Raw genomic sequence first — 23,299 nt, 5'->3', positions numbered from 1 at the left:
GTATGCTCTCACCTATAAGTAGAAGATAAAAACAATGACGAACAAACACATCACAACAGAGATTGGATTAGTGGTTACCAGAGGGGAAGGTGGGAGGGAGAAGGGCGGAAGGGGTGATGACGAGGTACATGTGTGTGGTGATGGACTGTAATTAGTCTTTGGGTGGTGAACATGATGTAATCTACATGGGATTCAAAATATATTACAATGTACACCTGAAAGTTATATAATGTTACAATCTAATGTTACTACAGTAAAAAAAAACAAAAAGGATAAAAAAATTTTTAAATTAGGAAAAAAGAAAAGAATCCACCAAAACAAAAACCTATTAGAGCTAATAAACAAGTTCAGCAAAGCTGGAGGACACAAGATCAATAAAAAGAATCAGTTGCATTTCTATACACTAGCAATGAACAATCTGCAAATGAAATTAAGAAAATAATTTCATTTACAATAGCATCAAAAAGAATAAAATACTTAGGAATAAATTTAACCAAAGAAATGCAAGACTTATACACTGAAAACTACACATCACTGGAAGAAATTAAAGAAGATCTAAATAAATGGAAAGACATTCCATGTTCATGGACTGGAAAACTTAATATTGTTAAGACAACAATATTCCCCAAATTGATCTATAGATTCAATGCAATTTCTATCAAAATCATAGCTGCCTCTTCTTAGAACTCCACAAGTTGATTTTAAGTTCACATGGAAATACAAGAAACACAGAATAGCCAAAATATTATTCCAAAAGAACAAAGTTGCAGGATTCACACTTCCTGATTTCAAATTTACTACAAATCGATTTCAAAGTAGGCTAGTTTGCTTTATGTTCAAAGGTTCAGGGTGATTCACAAATTTTCCATTACTCTCTCTAGTTACACAGAAATCCCTAATTAACATCTGGAGTTACTCGCTTTGAAAAAGTTTCTAAGTTTACACACTGTGTAAGGACTGAGCAACAGATCAAGAAGGCTTTTTACATAGCTGCTATCTCCTCCATGCCATGAACTCACTTCACACTTCATGATCCTGTCTTCATTGCTGTTGGAATGCCCAGAGCAGAAATCTACCTGACAATGGTACTTTTACAGCTTCTCTACTCAAGGTCTTCACTGTCACTATTTCTCCTCTGTCCTCACATAAAGACTGGGGAAGGGGCCAGCCCCGTGGTTGAGAGGTTAATTTCGCGACCTCTGCTTTGGCGGCCCAGGGTTTCGCCAGTTCGGACCCCGGGTGCAGACATGGCACCACTCATCTAGGCCACGCTGGGGTGGCAGCCCACATAGCACAACCAGAGACACTCACAACTAGGATATACAACTATGTACTAGGAGGCTTTTGGGAGAAGAAGAAGAAAAAAAAGACTGGGGAAGATGACAAATGGATGCAGTCACTGGAAGCTGAAGAATGCTGCTGTAGACAGGGAGCTGAAAGTGACTTTGATGATTTGTTAGAAGGGGTCTAGGGTATTCTTCGTTTTGAAGATATTAAACTTTTGGATCTACTAGCACTTTTTCATTTGAAACTTACTCCAGTGCACCCAGATCAACAAGACCTTTGACTTCATTCATTTAAAGGTTTACATGTTCGAGTGAGTTTTTAGAGATCCTCTTTTGGGAAACATTACCTTATATTTGGGATCACTTCCTCTATTTTTAAAAGAAAAAATACATCAAAAGCTTGTTGTTGCTTGTACTTCTCCCACTTATTCTATTTCTTTCCTTCCTTCCACTGCTACTTATAACATTTAAGATCACAATAATTTAGAAGTACAAATTTATTTCACTTTCATGACTCAATTTCATCCAAGCTCTTTAAATGCATCTTTGACATCAGTGTCTTCGTCACCACTAAAGGTTGAGTCATCACACAGTTCTCCAGAGTACATCATGGTCATTTCTGTCCAAACTGTTTAGAAACAATTCTTCTGTATCTAATGTTCTCAATGGAAAATTTACCACAAGCTTCTCCCATGATATTAAGCCAGGTGGCATTTTCATCTATAATCACTTACTGCATTTTTATTTTCAAAATTAAATTGAATCTTTTCTACACACATAATTAATAAGCTTGATCTAATGAGAATAGAGGGAACACTGCACTCAATAATCTGAGAATCTTTTTAAGCATACAGAGGAAATTTAGAAAACTTGTTCAGATACTTCACCCTAAAAGAAATCCCAACTCTACCAAAGAATCAGTATCACACATAATACCACTTCTGACCAAAATTTATAATATCAGAAAGCATAAAGAAGACTCAAAGTCTCATGTGTTTGGAAATTTCAAAAATTGCCTTAATTGTGCATCTTAAAAAAAAAGAATTTTTAAAAGTCAGGTAACTGAATAATCATCTAAAGACGTAAGATACCATTAACAGGGTTTGATCCTTACATGTTTTCTCTTTATCTAAACATCATTGCTAAGTTGCCAACTCCCAAATTTATATTTCCAAACCATATATGTCCCATGAATGCCCTCCAGACTTCTATAAACTGCCTATTTGAGTGTCAAAAAATCCTCAACATGTCCCAAATGGAGTTCTCATTCTCCCCAAACTTATTTCACCTGTTGCCATCCCTGTCTCTACCCTTCCAACTGTTCAGGCCAAACCCACTTCTCTCTTTCTCCCACACTCCGTGTCCAACCTGTCAGCAAGATTTTTATGCCTCCCCATTACACCAGTTTTAGATTTTTAAGCTTTCAAAAGGGCTGAGCTCACACAGATAACATCAATGGCAGTTTAATCAATTTCTCAAAATGAAGACATTAAATATTCATCTCAAGAAATTCTATGGAGAAGGTCTTAACAAGAACGTTTTTCTTGTGATAAAATGGACACAGGAAATGAGTGAAGGATAACAGCTGGACTTAGAATTAAACATAAGGTGTGACAGCTCGGAAGGAATGACTAAAGAGAAAAAAGCAGCCACTTAAATTCTAAAAAGAATTCTACTAAAAAAGTGGAAAACCAAGGAGGAAGATCATTCAATACAATTTAACAGAGTATTTCCTTAAATTCACGCTTGGAGGCACAGTATCCACTTTTACCCTTAAGATGATCCTATTAACATTATCCAAAAGGGAAAAAACATTAAGACAAAAGAGAAACGTCACTTTAACAAAGAAGATGCCTTATTTTGACTTTATCTTAACCTCTAGGATTATTTCAAGTAGTAAAATAAGAACTTCTCTCCAAAAGCCTATAAATATACAGATTTTTACAATCTGAGGAAACTTTCTTTGACTGCCTTCCAAAGCTTCAGTGAGATCAGCAAAGTCATACTGAATATACAAGCAAGACCCCAAAATGTGACCTTGAAGAGAGGAACTATAAGAAACTTGCCAAATTTAACCTAATTCTACTAGAATTTACTCTAAAAGCACAAGTCAGTATAAAGTTTAGTTCCAAAAACACCTGGAATGTGCCAGGTACTACGGATATACAATCACAGCCCTTAAGAAGTTGATGGTGCAAAGGAGGTGCTTACAATCTTCAAGAAGTCCAGGTCCAATGTATACTCAAGAAACCTTAAGGAAGGAGACAGCACTTTATTGGGTGCCCAAATGACTAATAAAACAATAAGAACTAAACGAATTTAGGAATAGAAAGGAGAGATCCATATGAATTATTAGCTGCCTCTAGGGTTCAAAGGTTCCATGGATGCATGGACAGAATCTAAGCTTGGCTCACGGATATACAAAACTTGGAAAGTCTGAAAGAGGCAAGAAGGGCATTCAGAAAGAGGGTAGCTGGGCTAGGAGATCATGAGCCAGCTTAGAGGCGGGAAAGGACATAAAGTTTTAAAGGGTAGGAAGGAGGCAGGTCTTGCTAAAGCAGAGGCTTTGTGCTACATAAACTCAGCAGCGGAAGATAAGATTCAAAAAGGAAGGTGGGTCCCGATTACGATCACACAGGGCCTTGAATTCCAGCACGAGGAGTGCCTCCTTAATTCTATAGGCAGTGGAGTTTGGTAAATTTTAAAATAGGGAAGAAATATGACAAAGGCATTGATTCAAGAAGATTAATTTGTTAGAAATATGTAGACAGATTTGAGGTTTAAGAAGAATGAAAAATGGCTAATTTAGTAGGTGCTAAACTCAGGCACTAGTCAAAAGTGGGCAACATAAAGACTTGTAAACAAGCTAAGAAATATTCAGATTATTCTAAATTGCAACTAGATCACAGTATACATATTGTATTAAGAAATTCCACTTGATATTTAATTCTGAGGTCCAATGTCTGCACAAAATTACATTACAGGTATACCCTAGGTTTGGCTAAGGAAGAAATAAAGCTCAAAGAAAGCAGATTCTCCAATATTAAGAATGATTACTTTTCAAGGACTTTTTAGTAGTCATAATAAGCTGGAGGATCATGCTTCCAGCCCCAAAATGTTGATATTATTAGCTCCAGCACTGTAAAAAACATAGGAAAAAAGCCTGCCTCACCGTATACAAAAGGTAATACACTCACATAATGGGGTATTTTCAGTATTGAAAAAGAATGAACTATCAATACTTGCTACAACATGGATAAGCCTCAAAAATATTATGCTAAATTAAACTATGATATCAGTATCATTTCTATGATATCATTTCTTGTAATAGCCTGAATGCTTCACAAAGATCACTGCTGTTAGAAAGCTGTGAGCACAGATGCATGCCTTTATTCATTCTACAAATATTTATTTAAGGTCTACTATTTGCCAGGCCCATTCTATACCCTGGAAATATATAGCAGGAAACAAAATAAACTCTTTGTCTTCAAAGGGCTTACAATCTAGTGTGATAAATAGACACAAAAATGTATAAAATAATGTCATATAATGGTAAGTGCCATGAAGAAATGGAAGCAAGGTAAGAGGACACAAAGGGATCGATAGTGCTATTTTAGATAAGATAGCTAAGGAAAGTCTCTCCGAGGAACATACTTGTATTTTCAAGGAACAATAAAACCAGTATAACAAGAGAGCATAGAGACTAAGGGGAAAGTGGTAGAAAATAAAGTCCGAGAGGCTACCAGGAGCGAGATCTTAGGGGGCCTTGTAGACCATTGTACAGGCCTTGGCTTTTATTTTAAGTGTGATGGGAAGTCATTGAACGGATAAGAACAAAAAAAATGACATGAACTACAATATATTATAGAATACAGATATTATAATGAGAAATCAACTTACCGGATCCTAAATGTTCTGAATTTCCTTTATATACATCTAAAGCCGTTTCAGAAACAGTCGATTTGCATTATATGTTCACACAAAAAGGAACATCTTTGAAAAACCGCGAAAGAATTTTTCATTAACATTACTATTATCGTCAGGATGTAAAAGTGAATCAAACCAAAGGCAATCTATCCATGGTTGTAGGCACTGCTAAGGATTTGTTAAACACATAAAACGAGTGTGTTCTAGACAAGATTAGCTACTCACATGCAAAAACAGAGGATCCAAAACAAAAAACCAACCAACAAACAAAAAGACCGGGGAGAAGGAGGGTATCGTCGGGGGAGGGAAAAGAGGAAGAGAAGCGATCTATAGATTTAATGGAGCCCTTATCAAAATCCCAGCAGGCTCTTTTGCTAAAATTGACATTGATATCCTAAAACTTAAATGGAAATACAAAGGACATAGAATAGCCAAAATAATTTTGAAAAAGAAGACAACTTATACTACCCAAATTTAAAACTTACTATTAGGTTACAGTAATCCAGACCAGTGGTACTGGCGTAAAGAACAGAAAGACATATAGGTCAATGGAACAGAACTGAGAGTCCAGAAATAAATCCTTAAATTTACGGTGAATTGAATTTGACAAAGGTGCCAAGGCAATTCAAGGGGCAAAGGACAGTCCTTTCAACAAATGGTGCTCATACAATTGGAAATCCACATGCAAAGAAAGGAACTTAGACTCTTACCTCAAACCATACACAAAAATTAGTCCAAAATTAACACAAAAAAGGATTATAGACTGAAATGTAAGGGTTAAAACTATAAAACTTTTAGGGGCTGGCCCCGTGGCCGAGTGGTTAAGTCCGCACGCTCCGCTGCAGGCGGCCCAGTGTTTCGTTGGTTCGAATCCTGGGCGTGGACATGGCACTGCTCATCAAACCACGCTGAGGCAGCGTCCCACATGGCACAACTAGAAGGACTCACAACGAAGAATGTTCAACTATGTACTGGGGGGCTTTGGGGAGAAAAAGGAAAAAAAATAAAATCTTTAATAAAAAAAAAACTATAAAACTTTTAGATAAAAACATAGGAGAAAATCTTTGTAATCTTGGGTCAGGCTAATATTTCCTAGATATGACATCAAAAGACACAATGCATAAAAGAAAAAAATTGATAAATTGGCCTACCTCAAAATCAAAACTTGTGCTCTTCGAAAGGTCATTAAAGAAAATGAAAGCATAAGACATAAACTGGAAAAAATCACTTGTAAGTCATATCTGATAGAAAACTTGTGTCCAGAATATATAAAGAACTCTTAAAACTCTATAACAGGAAGACAACCAAATTCTAAAATGTGCAAAAGAAACTGTCACAGCCCAGAGGAGCCTAATGAAACATAATGAATAAATGTAATGTGGTATCCTGGATGACCCAGAAGAGAAAAAGGACATTAGGAAAAACAATAATGAAATCCCAATGAAGTATGGAGTTCAGTTAATAATAATATCAATATTGGTTCATTTGTAAAATGTTAACAACAGGGGCAAGTGAGTGTAGTGTATACGAGAACTCTCTGTCCTATCTTCGCAATATTTCTGTAAATCTAAAACTACTCTAAAATAAAAAGGTTATTTAAATATTTTTTAAATGGACAAAAGATCTAAATAGACAATTACACCAAAGAAGATATATGAATGGCTTATAACTACATGAAAAGGTGCTCAACATCGTTAGTCATTGGGGAAATGCAAATTAAAACCACAATAAGAAACACTATTCACTAACTTGTATGACTACCAGTACAAAAGAATGACAATATACCAAGTGCTGGTGAGAGGTGAAGAAACTGGAACATTCATGTATCGCTGGTGGGAATGTAACAGGTACAGTCACTTTCAAAAACAGTTTGGCAGTTTCTTAAAATATTAAACATACACTTACCCTGCATGACCCAGCAATTCCACTCCTGCATATCCACGCAAGAGAAGTGAAAACATATGTCCACGCAAAGACACAAATATTCATAGTAGCATTATTCATAATAGTGAAAAACTAGAAATGAGCCAAATACCCATCAACTGGTGAAGGGATAAACAAAAGGTAGTGTACTCACATAATGGGATATTTTCAGCATCGCAAAGGAATAACTATTGATACTTGCTATAACATGGATAAACGTCAAGAATATTATGCTAAATTAAACAAGCCAGAAACAAAAGACTACATATTATATGATTCTATTTATATAAAACTTCTAAAAAGGCAAAACTATAGAAGCATGTATACCAGTGGTTGCCTTGAGGCTACAGGTGGAAGCTGGGACAGACTACAAACCGGTACAAGGGAACTTTTTTGGATGATGGAAATGTTCTAAAACTAGATGGTGGCGACGGTTGCAAACTATATAAATCTACTGAAAATCATTTAACTGTCACAGTGGGTGAATTTTATGGTATATAAATTGTACTTCAATAAAACTGTTTAAAAAAAAGACCAATCAAAACCACAATGAGATATTGCCTCATACCCATTAGGGTGACTACTATAAAAAAAAATGAAAGTATTGGTGAGGATGTGGAGAAAACAGAACCCTTACGTATTGTTGGTGGGATTGTAAAATGGTACAACCACTATGGAAAACAGTATGGAGGTTCCTCAAAAACCAAAAGTAGAATGTCCATATCAACCAGCAATCCCACCTCTGGGTATATATCCCAAAGAATTGAAAGCAAGGTCTCAAAAAGGTATTTGTATACCCATCTTCATAGCATCATTATTCAGAATAGCCAAAAGGTGGAAACAATCCAAATGTCCATTGGCAAAGAAATGGACAAACAAAATGTGGTATATACATACAATGGAACATTATTCATTAAAAAGGGAGGAAATCCTGACACATGTTAAAACATGAATGAACTCTGAGGACATTACGCTAAGTGAAATAAGACAGTGACAAAAAGACACATAATATACGATTCTACTTACATGAGGTATCTAAAGCACTCAAATTCATAGAAACAGAAAGTAGAATGGTGAGTAACAGGGATTTGTGGTAAAAGGAGAATTGATGTTTAATGGATACATTGTCTCAGATTTGCAAGTTGAGAAAGTTCTGGAGACCTCTTTCACAACAATACAACACCACTGAACTGTGCACTTGAAAGTGGTTAAGATGGTAAATTTTATGTTATGTGTATTTTACCACAATTTAAACAAAAAAAAGAAAAGAAAACCAAGGGATGGTGTTTGGGCCACGTGAGATTTAGAGTTTAAAAGCAGAGTGCTTTATGGTAGGACAGTGGTAAAGAGAGTGAGGAAAATCCCAAGGGGAGGGTGAAACGAAGCAGACCAAAGTCACAGCCTCTTGTAAACAATTACCCTCCTAGGATTAAACCCTGAGTTTTGTTGTATTAAAATGCTGTTTCTCCTTACTGCATCACAATCAATCACCACATTTGTTGCTCACGTGACCATTTCTCTGTATTACACACACACAGGTACTACACATATATACTCACATGTGGGTTTGATAATCTGTGCAAACCTTTCTCTCCCCCCAGCACACACACACACACACACACACACACACACTGAAGTTCAGGCAAAAATTTTATCCTATTGCTAGGGCTATCTGACATGACACATGTCCCTTGGTATCAGTGCTCTCTGTGCATGATCCTTCTTTTTTGGAGAGATACACTTCCAGGGCCAGCAAGAGACCCTAAGCCCGGAAGAGAATGATTATCTGGGACCTTCAGCCTGAAATGGAGCCAAACAGACGACGCCCAAACCAGGACTAAGTGAAGCTCAAAGCTCTAGGCGAATCTTGTATTCCTCAGCTGCTAGGTTTTCAAAATCATTCCAGCAAAATGCAAGACAGAATTAGCATCAGATGAGTTGTGACCTGAGAGGCGTAAGAGCCTTCACATTCCAGGCTACACGAATACAACAAAAGCAGCTTCTCTTTTCTCAAAAGGCCAAATTAGATAGATCTGAAATTCTAGGTGTCTGATGGTCCACTAGTGAGCAGATTATGTCACCATGCCTAGATTTTTTTCAAAATCATTACAGCAAAATGCAAGACAGAATTAATATCAGATGAGCTGTACGCTAAGAGTCAAAGTATAATACTTACCTGTCGGAACTAGCTCAAAATTATAACCTTCCAAAGAGTTTCAGTCTCAGGAGATCAAGATACCCAGAATGAATCTGATACTCCTTTCAAGTGACTAGAACATCAGATTCACCTAGTGATCTAAGAGAAAAGTATCACCTTGTCTGTTTCCTCAACTAAGACTCTATCCGCAGCACCAAGCACAGAGCCCCACTCACAATACACGCTCAGTAAATACGCGGAAGACAGTAAATTCAAGACAGATCAATTTCACAATGTTATAAATTCTGTAACATCCCACAACTTGTTTGGGAATACAGTAAAGCCAGTTAATAACTCTTTGAAAAAAACCCAAATTTGGCTTATAAAAAAAGTCGCAAACGAAGCATTTGGTTTGGCGCAGGCTGATTAGCCAGAAGCACCCTTGTCATAAAAGCCATTTCCAACTCCAGACTCATCTATCATTTTGAAAGAAGCGTCACGAATACATGCTTTAACAATCAAACAACATAAACAAGAAGTTAGACTTGTTTTTTTTACAGAGTTACAAATGGTCTTACGTTATACCTGGTCTGGTGAATTCCTATTGATCTACTTAAAATCATTATGGATAAGAACAAAACAGGCAGAATTATGTTATATTAAAAAGTTCACAAACACTGAAAGTACCATATGTTTAAAGGGTAGTTGTCCAAAGCTAAAAAAAAAACAAAACAAAAAACAGGTCTATAAGTTGGTATAGGAAAAAAACAACCAAGAGGACAGATATGTCCTAATCAAGTCAAACTAACGCACAGATAGGGTCTATGTCAGTACTAAACAGAAGAACAGTTAAAACAGAATAAGAGCTATATTAAAGTAATAATTTAATTATAATTTTATAATTATAAGATAATTTAAACAACAGTATTTTTTTAATTGTCTAGGTTAATTCTGTTTTGATGCAACATGTGGAGAAAACTGGTTGGCTTAGCTGTGCAAGCGTGCTACACATTTATATCTGCACAGGCAGCGAGGAACTATAAGAAGGCAGTCTGGTTTCTAGGTAACAAACTTTACCCAAATGCTTTGACAGAAGAAGTTACCAATTAACCTTCCCCCTTGGGTGGAAAAAACAACCTAGACCATCAAACCAAAGAAGATGATGAGCATTCAGAAAAAAGAACATCAAGCAGCACAAAGTGCTCTAAATTTGCGGTTATCAACCCCTCCTTAAGAGTAGGGGTTGGCAAATTCTTTCTGTAAAGAGCCAGATAGTAAATATTTCAGGCTTTGAGGATCACACGATCTCAGTCACAAAGACTCACTTTTGCCACTGCAGCCTGAGAGGAGCCAGACAATATGTAGCGTGGCTGTGCCTCAATTAAACTTTATTTATGGACACTGAAATCTGAATTTCATATAATTTTCATAAAATATTCTTCTTTCCATTTCACAAAATATTTTTCTTCTTTTTTTTCTCTTCAACCATTCAAAAATACAAAAATCATTCTAAGGTCATGGGCCACACAAAAGCAAGCGACAGGATGGATTTAGCCTATGGGCTGTAGTTTGCCAACCCCCGTTTAAGAGACTAGATCAATCGCAGGTGTATCCAGTGGGACAGTGGTCCTTGCTGGAACTCAGAGGAATAAATACACTAAGCCAGCATCAAGAAGTTTTGCTTTCTCTCAGAAATAACTAACCATAAACTGAGATGTAATGGTGATTAACCACTAATTAAAGAAATTAGGTATAAGGACTACGTGGTTAGATAATTAGATCCTAAGCAACAGCAAATTGCTTGAATTAGGATAGCTGAAAGTCTATCAGAGACATCAAGAGCCAGACGTTTTAGAAATGTTCTGACCACAAAGAAACAACTAGTTTCTCTTAGAGACTCAGAAGTAAGAAAAGTTGCTAGTGCTGATGATAAGTGATTTGGTTTTGTTTTGAATATAAGTCTTGAGATTTATTTCAAAAACCTTGTTTACTCAGTATTCTCAACTCACCAGAAAAGAAACACAATGAACCAATGAAGAAAATATGCCTGACACCTAGTGCAGGCTGTAGGTACTGCAGGTACATGACCTGCATTATTTTCTGAAGGAAAAAACAAACATAAAAGGGGGGCATAGGGTAAATGTCTGTTTATATAAATGATGTTTAGTGTCACTCATTCACTCAGTGTAGTATTTTAAGTGCCCACCATGCACCAGGCGCCATGTTAGGCACTGGAAACTCAGTGGAGAAGAAGACAGTCCCAGCTTTTGTGCAGCTTACATTTTTGTGATATGATTTACTTTATTCTGAGGAAAAGACTTTACAAGTTTAGAATACAGTATTTATAGCATCCTAATCTCTTAGAAGCACTTTCAAATGCATTATCCTTAAACAATATCCTGACATAATTACGGTAAGTTTTATTTTATTTATTTTTTTTTTTTAAAGATTTTATTTTTTTCCTTTTTCTCCCCAAAGCCCCCCGGTACATATATTCTTCGTTGTGGGTCCATCTAGTTGTGGCATGTGGGACGCTGCTTCAGCGTGGTTTGATGAGTAGTGCCATGTCAGTGCCCAGGATTCGAACCAACGAAACACTGGGCCGCCTGCAGCGGAGCGCGCGAACTTAACCACTCGGCCACGGGGCCAGCCCCACGGTAAGTTTTATTATCACCGTTTTACAGAAAAGCAAACTGACGTATCCTGATTTTTAACCTAGTTTCTCCTCTATCACATCACCCTGCCTCGCTTCTATTTTTCACTCAACCATGTTACAGCTAAGCAATGTTCTCTTGATTCTAAAGTGAACCCCGGGGTTCAAACAACGGTTTGATTACTGTACATTTCTATAATAACAATTTCTTACGGGGTCAGCATGTTAGGAAAGTGAAGTATAATGGAGAGAAGGCTGGGCATGGAGTCAGGAGCCCCAGACTCTGGCCCCAACTCCATCACTTTGTAGCTGCGTGATCTTGGGCAGGTCATTTAACCTCACTGATACTGTTTCCTGATGCCTTATAGGTTAATGATATTATTTATACTGCAAAGGTTGCTTTGAGGGTTAAACGAAATAAGGTACCTACACGGAAGATGTAAGCAAAGGGCTCAGAACACTTTGGGCGCTCAATTAATATCAACAACATTTGAGTCTTGAATTTGTGAGGATGTGAATAAATCTCTACTCTTTGTCAACAATGAAATGTAAGCAATTAACATTAAAACATGCTTTATCTCACAGTTTCAATTCCTGTCCCAAATTTCCATTGGAGTTTTAAGTTTATTTCTGGCCATCCAATAACAGTAAAACTCAACATTTTTTGATGTGTTTACAAACTTTTCTCCATCTCCATTACCACCACCATAGTCCAAACCACTATCATCTCTCTCCCGGCCTATGAGAACAACCCCTAGCTGGCCTCTTCTTTTTCACCCTTGTCCCAATCCCGATTTCTAAACAATAGGCAGTGATTTTTTAAAATACAAAACTGAGAATGTCCCTCTCCTATCTAAAACTCTTCCATGTGGGATAATGTCCAAAATCTCAGTGGCCTTTACCCAGCTCTGCAGACTTCCCCTTGCTCTGTCCTACTGCTCCCCTCTACTGGGAACACTCTGACCACTGCCCTTCACATGGCTGATCCCTAATCGGGCTTCAATTACATGGTGTTCTTGACAAAAGCCTTTCTTAACTGGCCAATAAGATAAAGAAAAAATAAGGTAAGGTAAAAGTATCTTATTAGAGACTCCCTTTACACATATAGAGCAAATATATGATCTATATTATTTCTCAGAGCTTCAAAGTGAGTATCAATTGCTAAAAGGAAGGTAAAATTAAAAGTGCAACAAAATCAGCAGGAAAATAATGGAGTTGGGACAAATGGTATCCACTTTGAAGAAAATAAACTTAACTTCCTCTCTCATGTCTGGCAACAACAAAAAGAGAAAAAAGAAAAAAATCTAGAAGTAAGGAATTTTTTATAGACAGAAGTATTTTTATAATCTTGAGAACATTAATTTTAAATATGAAATGGAAGCCAGAAACTATGATGAAAAAAATTTAACAAATTTGATCTTTAAACTAAAAACTTTAGTCAGCAACATAAAGTTGAGACATTTACAAATTCAGAAAAAATCTGCAGCCTGTTTGACAAAAGGCTACTTATTTCAACAAGGAAAAGAAAACTCAGGTTAACATAGTAAGGAGAAGAAAAATCAACCAGAAATGGTGGAAAAGACAAAATGTAAAATGCTAAGAAATATATGAAAAAATAGGGAGCTTTATTTGCAATGAAAGAAATGCAAATAAACACAACAAAGAGATATCATTCTCACCTATCAGATTACCAAAGACTAAAAAGTTTGAAAATGTCTCCAATAGGTGAAGGTCCAGGGCAGCCGATGTTCCCTTTCTGCAGGTCAATTTGACAATATGAATTAAAAGCCTTAGGAAGTACATCTCTTTGACCAACAAATTCAGCTTCTAAGAATTTATACGAAATAACTAACTGGACACAAGTGCAAGTCAGAACAAAGAGTGCAAAAAGGTTTTTTGCAGCACTGTTTAATAGCAAAAAATTGGAAACAACCTAAATGCTCTAGAATAGATCATATATAAATTATAATACATTCATGCAATAGAATAACAAGCACTATTTAAAATGATAATTTAAATCTATGTTAACTGACATAGAACAATATGTAAAATATACTGCTTAGTTAAAAGAATGGTTTACAAACAGCAATATCCTGCACAAAAATACACGCGCATGGGAGAAGACTGGGGCTGGAGTGCACGTACTAAAAAATTAATATAGTTGTCTTTGGGCAGCAGGGTTATGCACTTGTATTTTTCTGAATGTTTTTACAATGGACAAGTATTGTTTTTAATCATACAAAAAAGACATTAAAAAACTACTCAACACAAAATATGCACTTATAAGAAGTGTTAGCAGGCACAAAGAGATAGAAATCAGCTTTTGTTTTTAACCTTTATTCTTTTTCACTATGAAGTTACATTTGAAACACTCAGCAACATTTCTGCTAAAAGGGAGAATCTCTCAGAATAAAAGTGTGCTTTGGTGACAGACTCTCTTTATCCAAAGGGTGGACGCCTACTTTACTCCATACCTAGAGAAAGATTCAGCTTGACAAAGTGGAAGATACAGACTTTCCAGAATATCCCCTTTTTTGTAAAAGTTGTCAGGAAACAAGCATGCTAAATAAGAAATAACTATAAGGAGAGAGCTTATTTGAAAAGTGTTTAGGCCAGGGAAAGGATCCACGAAGTTGGTCATTCGGTCCTCTGGCTTCCACCCCCAGCTCCCAACCCCCTTGGTAGCTGGGGTTCATTTCAATCAGGATTATTGATTTTTAGCATAACAAATATAAACAACTTGGGAGTTTGAAAATAATACCTACAATGTGTAAAGGTTCATAAAGTGCAAGGAAATTGTCTATGTCTAAAAAGAGGATCCTTTTAAATTATTATAAAACAATGACTAAGAAATCATGACCGTATCTAAATTAAATAATTTGCTGACTTAAAGCATTCAAATGTTGGCATTACCTTCATTTCTAAGTGCAAAACAGCAACCTTTTTTTCCTAACCATAATGAGAAATGCACAGCAGCCCACTCTTCGCAATTTTCTCATCTTTTGAGCTACACCTTTAACTCTTTCCTAAGAAAGCCAGCTGAAGACACTGCATAAAACTGGCTTCCTCACTTGCACTCAAATCTATTTGCTTATAAGCAAAGTACTGCATGAACACTGTTTGTACCTTGCATAGTATCTGGAAGGTCCTCAATAAATATTTGCTGAATGAATAGATAATTGAGCATCTTAGCAAGAGTTAAGAATTGCTGTTCACATATTTATATTTTACTTGTACTCTGTATGTACTTTTGGATATTTAATATTGAATTCTTTGCTTGTTGTTCAGATAGCTAAGACTATTTACATTCTAATGCAGTGGTTCCATAAACTTATCAGATTCACTAGGGGACTTTTTTAAAGGCAGATAGCCAAGATACCCCCAGAACAATGAATGCTGACTAGAACAGAAGTAACCTGACAGTCTTCACTTTCTAAAGCTGAGTGATCTGGGTATTAGCCAAGCTTGAGAACCATTAACATGTGGTGAATACAGGGGGAAAAAAACCCCTACAAAACACAGAAACTCAAAGTTGAATGGGATTTTAAAAGTTATCTAGTCAATCCAAATAGGATTAATTGCTCAAAGTTTTATCAGAATCTAAAAGGGTGGTCTGCTGACTATATTCTTGGCTTGGGAATAATTTAGATCAATAAATACTTGAACTATAAAATTTGAGTTCCAGGTAATATTTAGTCTAGTAATACCTAGTAGACTTGAAGGCAGTTGCGGTACACATTACTAGAGCTGACCAATATTCTGTTTCTCCTCTCCTTCCTAGGCATGCAGAAGACAGCACACACCTGAAGTTACGTAAGAGCTGTGAGGAAATGTGTCACATGTGAACCAAAGCACAGAAGAACAGACATGAGCTCTGCATAAACTCTCCTCCTTTGCTGCAGCAATTAATGAGGCCTCCTGTCAAGATGGTAGAGCCAGAGATTGAAGCCAGCCTAAACCACTGAGTTGCTGCCCAGAGTTCAGCTCCTTCCAATCCACAATGGACTTTGTGTTAGTGACAGGTAAACACTCATGAGTTGAACCAAGAGATTTTGGGGCTGATTGTCTACTGTAATATTATCTAGCCTATCCTGATTATATAATATTTATATCTTAGAACTCAATAGTTATACTTCCACCTTAGGGAAATTCTCTGCACGAGAATGCTCACAGCAGCATTGTAGGTTGTAGTCAAAAACTGGAAACAACCTCCATGTCTATCAAGAGGAGAATGGATTACTTGTGGTATGGTTATTCAATGGACTTTTAGATGAATTCAATGGATTTTGGATAAATCTCCAAAACAGACTAATGAAGTAATAAACTTACATAAGGATATACAGAGCATGACTATTTACATAAAGTTTTAAAATACATGATTTTATGTCTGCATAAACATCTAGTAAAAGTGAAAAACATGTATAGAGTGATAAATACCAAATAAATGTTAGTGGCTACTCTTTGGGAGAGAGAAAGGGTAGTGGGATTAGGAAGAAGGACATAGGAAACCAAAATTTTATCTACAATGCTTTATTTATTAAAAAAAAAAAAGATTCCAGGTAAATTTAATAAAATGATAAGAATCAATAAAGAAAAATTCAGGTCCCAATTCTTAGCTGTCAGTCCCCGGCTGAATTCCCACTTAGATTTCTAATAGAAACTGGATATGGGAAGGGCTTTTTTAATGAATAGAGAAGAGGAGACCTGAGGTCAAACTTATCCCAAGACGAGGGAAATAGAGCCACAGAAGACCAGGAATGCTCAGGAATTAGAGATGCCTAGTGCCAGTGAAAGAGGAGTTTGGGGGTACATTAAAATTAAGAGGTTTGGTTAAAAGTCTGCCTAAGAAGCAGAGATCTCCCCCACCCCACTCCCTAGCACCACACAGCCCGATGATTACTTTCTCTTAGGCCTGGTAGGAAACTATAGGTTACTCTCTAGTGAAACTGACCAGAAAGTCTGAACTCAGGCACACCAGCTAGACATGGGGATATGAGCCTGAATTAAATGGACAGATTAACTGAAAGTCTACACTCGACTACTGGATTCCCTAATACACTTCTTCTGGTCAGGCTATACATAAACTTTGACCCAACAACTGTACCCTAGGTACAAAGAAATTCTTACCCAGTTTCACTGAGAAACATCTGAGGTATTTACTGTGGCATTATATGTGCAGGCACAGATCTGAAGGCAGTGTCTGTCCGTCAAGGGGAGAACGGACAGGTAAAATGGTGTTCGTAATACCACTTACATAAATTTTTCAAAAGGACATACAAAACAATACCTAGTTTTCAAGAACGTATACTAATAAAAAGATATACATGGGGCCGGCACGGTGGAGCAGCGGTTAAGTGCACACACTCCGCTTTGGCGACCTGGGGTTCGCCGGTTCGGATCCCGGGTGCGGACATGGCACCACTTGGCAAGCCATGCTGTGGTAGGCGTCCCACATATAAAGTAGAGGAAGATGGGCATGGATGTGAGCTCAGGGCCAGTCTTCCTCATTGAAAAGAGGAGGATTGGCAGCAGTTAGCTCAGGGCTAATCTTCCTCAAAAAAAAAAAAAAAGATATACAATAAGCACATAGAATAGTTACCTATGGGTGGAGAGGGTGACTAGAGTGGGATATGCGAAGAGAGGTAAATTTTTAAAATATGATAAATAGCACAAAATAAGATGGTAGAAAAAAGTTCAAATATCACAGTAATACTAATTTTTAAAACTATAATAACATAAATCAATTTAAATTATAATAAATGACTGATTACAATAATGATAATATTATAATAATACATTTAAATAGATCAAACTCCCCAGTTAAGACAGGTTGTCAGGTCAGATTTTAAAAATCCAGCTTACAGTTTACAAGAAACATACTGAAAACCTAAGGACACAGAGAGGTTGAAAGTAAAAGGATGGAGAAAGTTAAACTAGGCACATACCTAGCAAAAGATATTAAAATGTTACTAGCAGACAAAATAGACTTAAGGACAAACAGAATTATTAGGAATAGAGAGAGTCACTACCTGAGAATAAATTTTCAATTTCCTAGTGAAATGTATCATTTTGAACAAGTCAGTAAAGCTACAGAAGATGTGAGTAACATGATTAACTTGACCTAATGGACACACAGTCATTCACTGTAAACTCTGCACCCAAAAAGCATAGAATAAACGTTGTTTTGACGCTTACCTGGAACATAATAAAAACTTGGTCATATGCTAGATAATAAGTGTCTCTCAACAAATTTGAAAGAATTGATAAATGCAGACCATTTTTCAGGCCAAAATGAAATTAAACTAGAAATTAATAACAAAAAGGCAACTAGAAAACCCCCATGTTTGGAAATTAAGAAAGTATACTCCTCAAAGAAGAAATCATAACAGAACTTAGAAAATAAACAATAAAAGACAATTTTAAAAATTACATAATAAAATTGGATACTACTCAGTTAGTGCTTAGAGAAATTAATAGCCTTGAATGCTTAACAGGGGAAAAAAAGCTGAAATGAGTAAGCTAACTATATTTTTAAAGAAGTTAGAAAAAGAGTAGCACAATAAACCCAAAGAAACTATAGCAAAAGAAATAATACAGATTACACAAACCTATGGCAAGACTTTTCAAGGAAAAAAAGAGAGAAAAACCATAAATACAGGAGAGTAGGAATAAAAATGGGACATTAACACACTTCCTGTAGATAAAATATTATGAATTTTGTACCAATAACTTTGGAAATTTTGATGAAATTGACAAATTCTTACAAATATAAAATGTTCCAAGGTGATTCAAAAAGAAATAAAAAGTGAAAATAGTCTTATAATTATTTTTAAAAATGGAATTAACGGTTAAAAATCTTTCCCCAAAGAATTTGGCTTTGGGCACGGATAGCTTCATTGGTGAGTTTTACCAAAAATTTAAGGAGCAAATAATTCCAATCTCAAACAAGTGCTTCCAAAATATATACAAAGAAAGAATGCTCCTCAACTCTTTGAAGACAGCAAACTGGGCAAACTTTGTCCTAAAAATAAAACAAGATTAAAAAAAAAAAAAAAACAAGGGAAATTACAGGACAATTTAACTCACAAACATATACAAAATCTAAACAAAATATTAGCAAATGAAATCCAGCAGTGTATTAAAAGGAAGGTCAACTTATGTTTATTCCAGGAATGCAGAGTTGTTTAAAAAAACAATTAATATAATTCACTATATTAATAGAATAAAGAAACACACAATCGTCTCAATTAATGCAGAAAAAAGTCTTTGATAACATTCAACATCCATTCATGAAAAAACGAAAGCACTTTTAGCAAACTATGAATAAAAGGGAATCTCTTTTATCTAATAAACAGTTTCTACAAATCCTACATCAAATAACAAACTAAGCGAACGCTGACAGCATTCTCTTTGGGATTAGTAATAACACAAGAATGTCTACTAAACCACTTTTATTCAGTGTTGCACTGGAGGTTCTAGCCAGCACAAAAGGATCAAAAGAAAAAAAAGTATGATTAAAACTTAAAAGTATAAGGAGTAGGAGGGAAGAAACAAAGCTATCATTATTTGCAGGTGATATAATTATTTATAGAAAATCCAAAAGAATCTGAGTACAAATTACTAGAATTAATGAGCAAGTTAAGCAAGATGATTAGATAGTGGATTAAAATACAAAAAACAATTTTCATTTCCATATACCAGCAACAAACTGTTAAGACACAAAGGTCAAAAAAGATACAATTTGCATGACTGTATACATTTGCCAAAACTCACTGCATTGTACACTTAACGTGGGTGCATTTTATTGCATACAAATTATACCTCAAAAAAATTGTAGGAAAAAAGGCACCCTTTGCAACAGCAACAACAAATCTAAAGCACACAAGAATTAATCTAACAGATACAAGACCTTTCTGGGAAAAAATTATAAAGCTTTACTGAAAGGCACAAAAGAATATTTAAATAAATGGAAAGACATAACACATTTATGGAATGGAAGGCTTCATATTGTAAAGATGTTAATTCTCCCCAATTTAATCTTGAGATATAACGAATCTCTGATCAAAATTCCAAAAATATTTTATGAGGGACTCAATAAGCTGATTCTAAATTTATATGAACAAGCAAAGAACAGACAAGACATTCCTAAAAAAGAAGATTACTTAATTCCTTATAGTAATTAAGACAGTGTGACACTGGCATAGGGATGGACAACTGGACCCAAAGGAACAGAGTAAAGAGCCCAGAAACCAGACGATGTATATTTGGAAACTTCATTTATGACAATGGTGGCATTGTAGGTCAGTGAGGAAATGATGGGTTATCCAATAAATGCCCTGAGACAAGCTATTATTCAAATGCAAAGAGAGAGAGGGAAAGAGAACTGGATATTCTATATTACACCATACACAAAAATCCATTCCAGATGAATTAAAGACATACATGAAAGGGATATCTTCAAAACTAAAAAAAAAAAAGAGAGAGAAAACCACCACAATGTTGGGGCAGGCAAGGATTTCTTTTTTTAATGAAAAGATGCAACATAAAAAACACTAACCAAAAAGGGAAAAGGTTAACAAATTTAACTGAAAAATGGATTACAAGCAACAGGTAAAATTCACTATGAAACATAGTAGGGGAAAAAAAGCATTTTTTTTCCCAGCAGGAATAAGAAAGCAATGGGAAACTGAAGGACAAACAACAGTCAGAAAGTCAATCCGGTTATAAAGTCGGCAGGCATGATTTTGAGCAATCAGTGGTGTGTAAGAAAGAAGTTCCCATTGAACTCGGATGCGAGAATAACTGCACAGGGATCATGACACTGGAACTAGACAAAAGGATTTACAGAATCGCAGCACACTGTCTGACTTTGTAATGAATGCCATTAACTGCAAATGCTGTTCTTTGGTTTCCAACTTTTAGGTTTAACCTTAGTTACAGTCATAGACGAGAACAGAAATATTATCAGCTTTGACAATATAAAAGTAATGGCACAGATGACAGAAGTTAGGAGGCAAAAGGAGAAGGGAGAAGTAGAAGGCACTAATTTCTTCAGTTTACACAGTGCAAGTAGAAAGAAGTTACAAGAAATAAAGGTTTAAGAATATTATTTAAAATTACAAAGTTAACCAACTTTAAAAAATGGCGATATAATTATGAAAAACTGGAATGAGTTGATATAGAGTTATAAATGAGATTGGTTCCTTACACCACAGAAGAAATTCAATAATGCCCAGACCTGTAAGTCAAGAAATGGTGCTCTAAATATACTATTTAGAGATCTGGAGGTAACCACTAGTAGATCTAAAACCCAGAGAAAGCACAATGAAGTGTGGGAGGATGTGCTGCATTTCATTATAAGCTCTTCTGCATTACTGATTTTTTTTTTTTTGAGAAAGATTAGCCCTGAGCTAACGTCTGCCATCAATCCTCCTCTTTTTGCTGAGGAAGACTGGCCCTGAGCTAACATCGGTGCCCATCTTCCTTCCACTTTACATGTGGGACGCCTGCCACAGCATGGCTTGCCAAGCGGTGCATATGTCTGCACCCAGGATCTGAACTGGTGAACCCCGGGCCACCGAAGCAGAACACACAAACTTAACCGCTGTGCCACCGGGCTGGCCCCCTACTGAATTTTTAATCCATAGGTGTGTATTGTTTTAATAAATATGACAGTCTTAAAAATTATTGAATGAAAAAAAGAAAGAAAAGATCAAGAACCCTAAGAGCTTGTTTAGTCAAACTACCTACCATTAGGTAGGTAAAAGAAAATGGGTGTCTACTCCAACAGAAAAACTTCTAAACACCTGACTAATAGACTAATGATCAGAAAACCTACCAATTTTATCCAGCAGAGTACACTTAACATCATCATTTAATTCAGAGTGAAGAAACCAGAATAGAGACTGAATCTCAACTTTCTCTGTTTCTCTTCCTCCTTACTTTTCCTCTTTCTGTATTTCTCCAACTTTTTTGTTCCCTCTACTTTCCAGCATGAATATTCAACTAAACATAGACATACACACACATATATATATTTATACACACATATATATAAACACTAGTTTTATTTACAGAATATAGTCTTATGCTTTCTAATTTTCTCTCAATACAAAAAGAGCAAATTAGGTTGATTTTCATTTCCATGTTGTCTAAAGTAATTTTTAAAATCTGTGGGCATTACTGCTGTAGAGAAGAAATGATCTCTACTGATTTAAGGAAGAACACAAATAACAAAAGGCAACCTTGCTAAACCCAGCACAATAATTACCACTCTTCAGTGTATTACTGTTTCTGCTGGAGGCTGCTGTGTTACTTAGACTTCAGGGCTCAGGAGCTAGGTTTCCACGTAGACATTTATGGCGATTTAAAGAGATGAAAGCTTGAAGTCTAAGTTCCCCAAACATAAAGTAAAAACCAGAAGGTTAAAGGTTCATGTTAGGTAATATTTGGTTTTGATCCAAAAGAATTTAGCAAGGGGTTCATTTCAGTATAATCCACATCCACTTCCAGGTACATACTTACACTATATTTGCAAGGTCAAGTGGTTTCTCTGGTTGTTCAGGAAAAACAGGATGTGGAGGTTCTCTGGTGGGTACACACCCCAAAGATTTACTAATTGCATGGCTCAGCTTCTTCGCAGGGGATTTCTGTGTCAAAGTAGAAAATAAGGAAATAAAGAATTAAATCTTCAAAAGAACGAAAAAGAACTTCAAAAGAACTTGGTGACAAGAACTGCAGAAAACATCTTTTCAACACAAACTAAGTTTCATTATAATCAACATTATTGGATCTTGCAGAAAGGGGCCTACAAATTGTTCCAAGCTCATCTGTGGTCCCTCATTTCTGTGCCCACTCCCTCAGTTCCACTATGCAGTCACACTATCAAGTTAACGTAAACTCTCCTTTTGAACATCTCTATGTGCTCTTTGCATGAACTTCCTCTTTTGATGTTCTGGATCATTTTTGGTAAGATGTTATAGCTAATTCCCCAATCAGAGCTAGAAATTTTTGCTGGGCTAAAATACTAAAAAGCTAAGATGATGCTGAGAGCTCACAGCCTTTGAATGTTAGCAAATCAGCTGACTCAGCCACATCCCAAACATGCCTATTAAGAGAATACTGACAAAATAAATGTGAGGCAGAACATTTGGTGTTCAGGGTCTGCTATGTACACATACAAATGAGTACACGCACAAACACAGGCAGTCAGAGTCAGACCTGTGACCGTAAATTATGCTAATGCTCAAGGTACAAAATAAGCTGGGATGCTAATACATTTCTCTGGAAGGTAGAATAATACACACCAAATCCAAAGACTATCAAGTCTAGGATTTAATAGTCAATATGCGCCAAAGTAAACAGTATGCCACA

The 23,299-nt window shown here is 36.0% G+C and overlaps 1 protein-coding gene across 41 annotated transcripts in view; it reads right to left on the bottom strand.

The window, feature by feature from the left end:
• The window catches only part of DTNB (dystrobrevin beta), a 234,455-nt gene that overhangs the window by 101,898 nt on the left and 109,258 nt on the right, over window positions 1–23,299 (bottom strand). For all 41 annotated transcript variants that reach the window (XM_070512459.1, XM_044772073.2, XM_070512491.1 and 38 more), the window contains one exon: window positions 22,451–22,575. In XM_070512459.1, the coding sequence (XP_070368560.1) occupies window positions 22,451–22,575 (125 nt within the window). The remainder of the gene's footprint in view (window positions 1–22,450; window positions 22,576–23,299) is intronic.

Source organism: Equus asinus, chromosome 6 (genome assembly GCF_041296235.1).
Source record: "Equus asinus isolate D_3611 breed Donkey chromosome 6, EquAss-T2T_v2, whole genome shotgun sequence".
In the NCBI taxonomy this organism is placed as follows: domain Eukaryota; kingdom Metazoa; phylum Chordata; class Mammalia; order Perissodactyla; family Equidae; genus Equus; species Equus asinus.
This window is presented reverse-complemented; position numbering and strand designations above follow the sequence as displayed.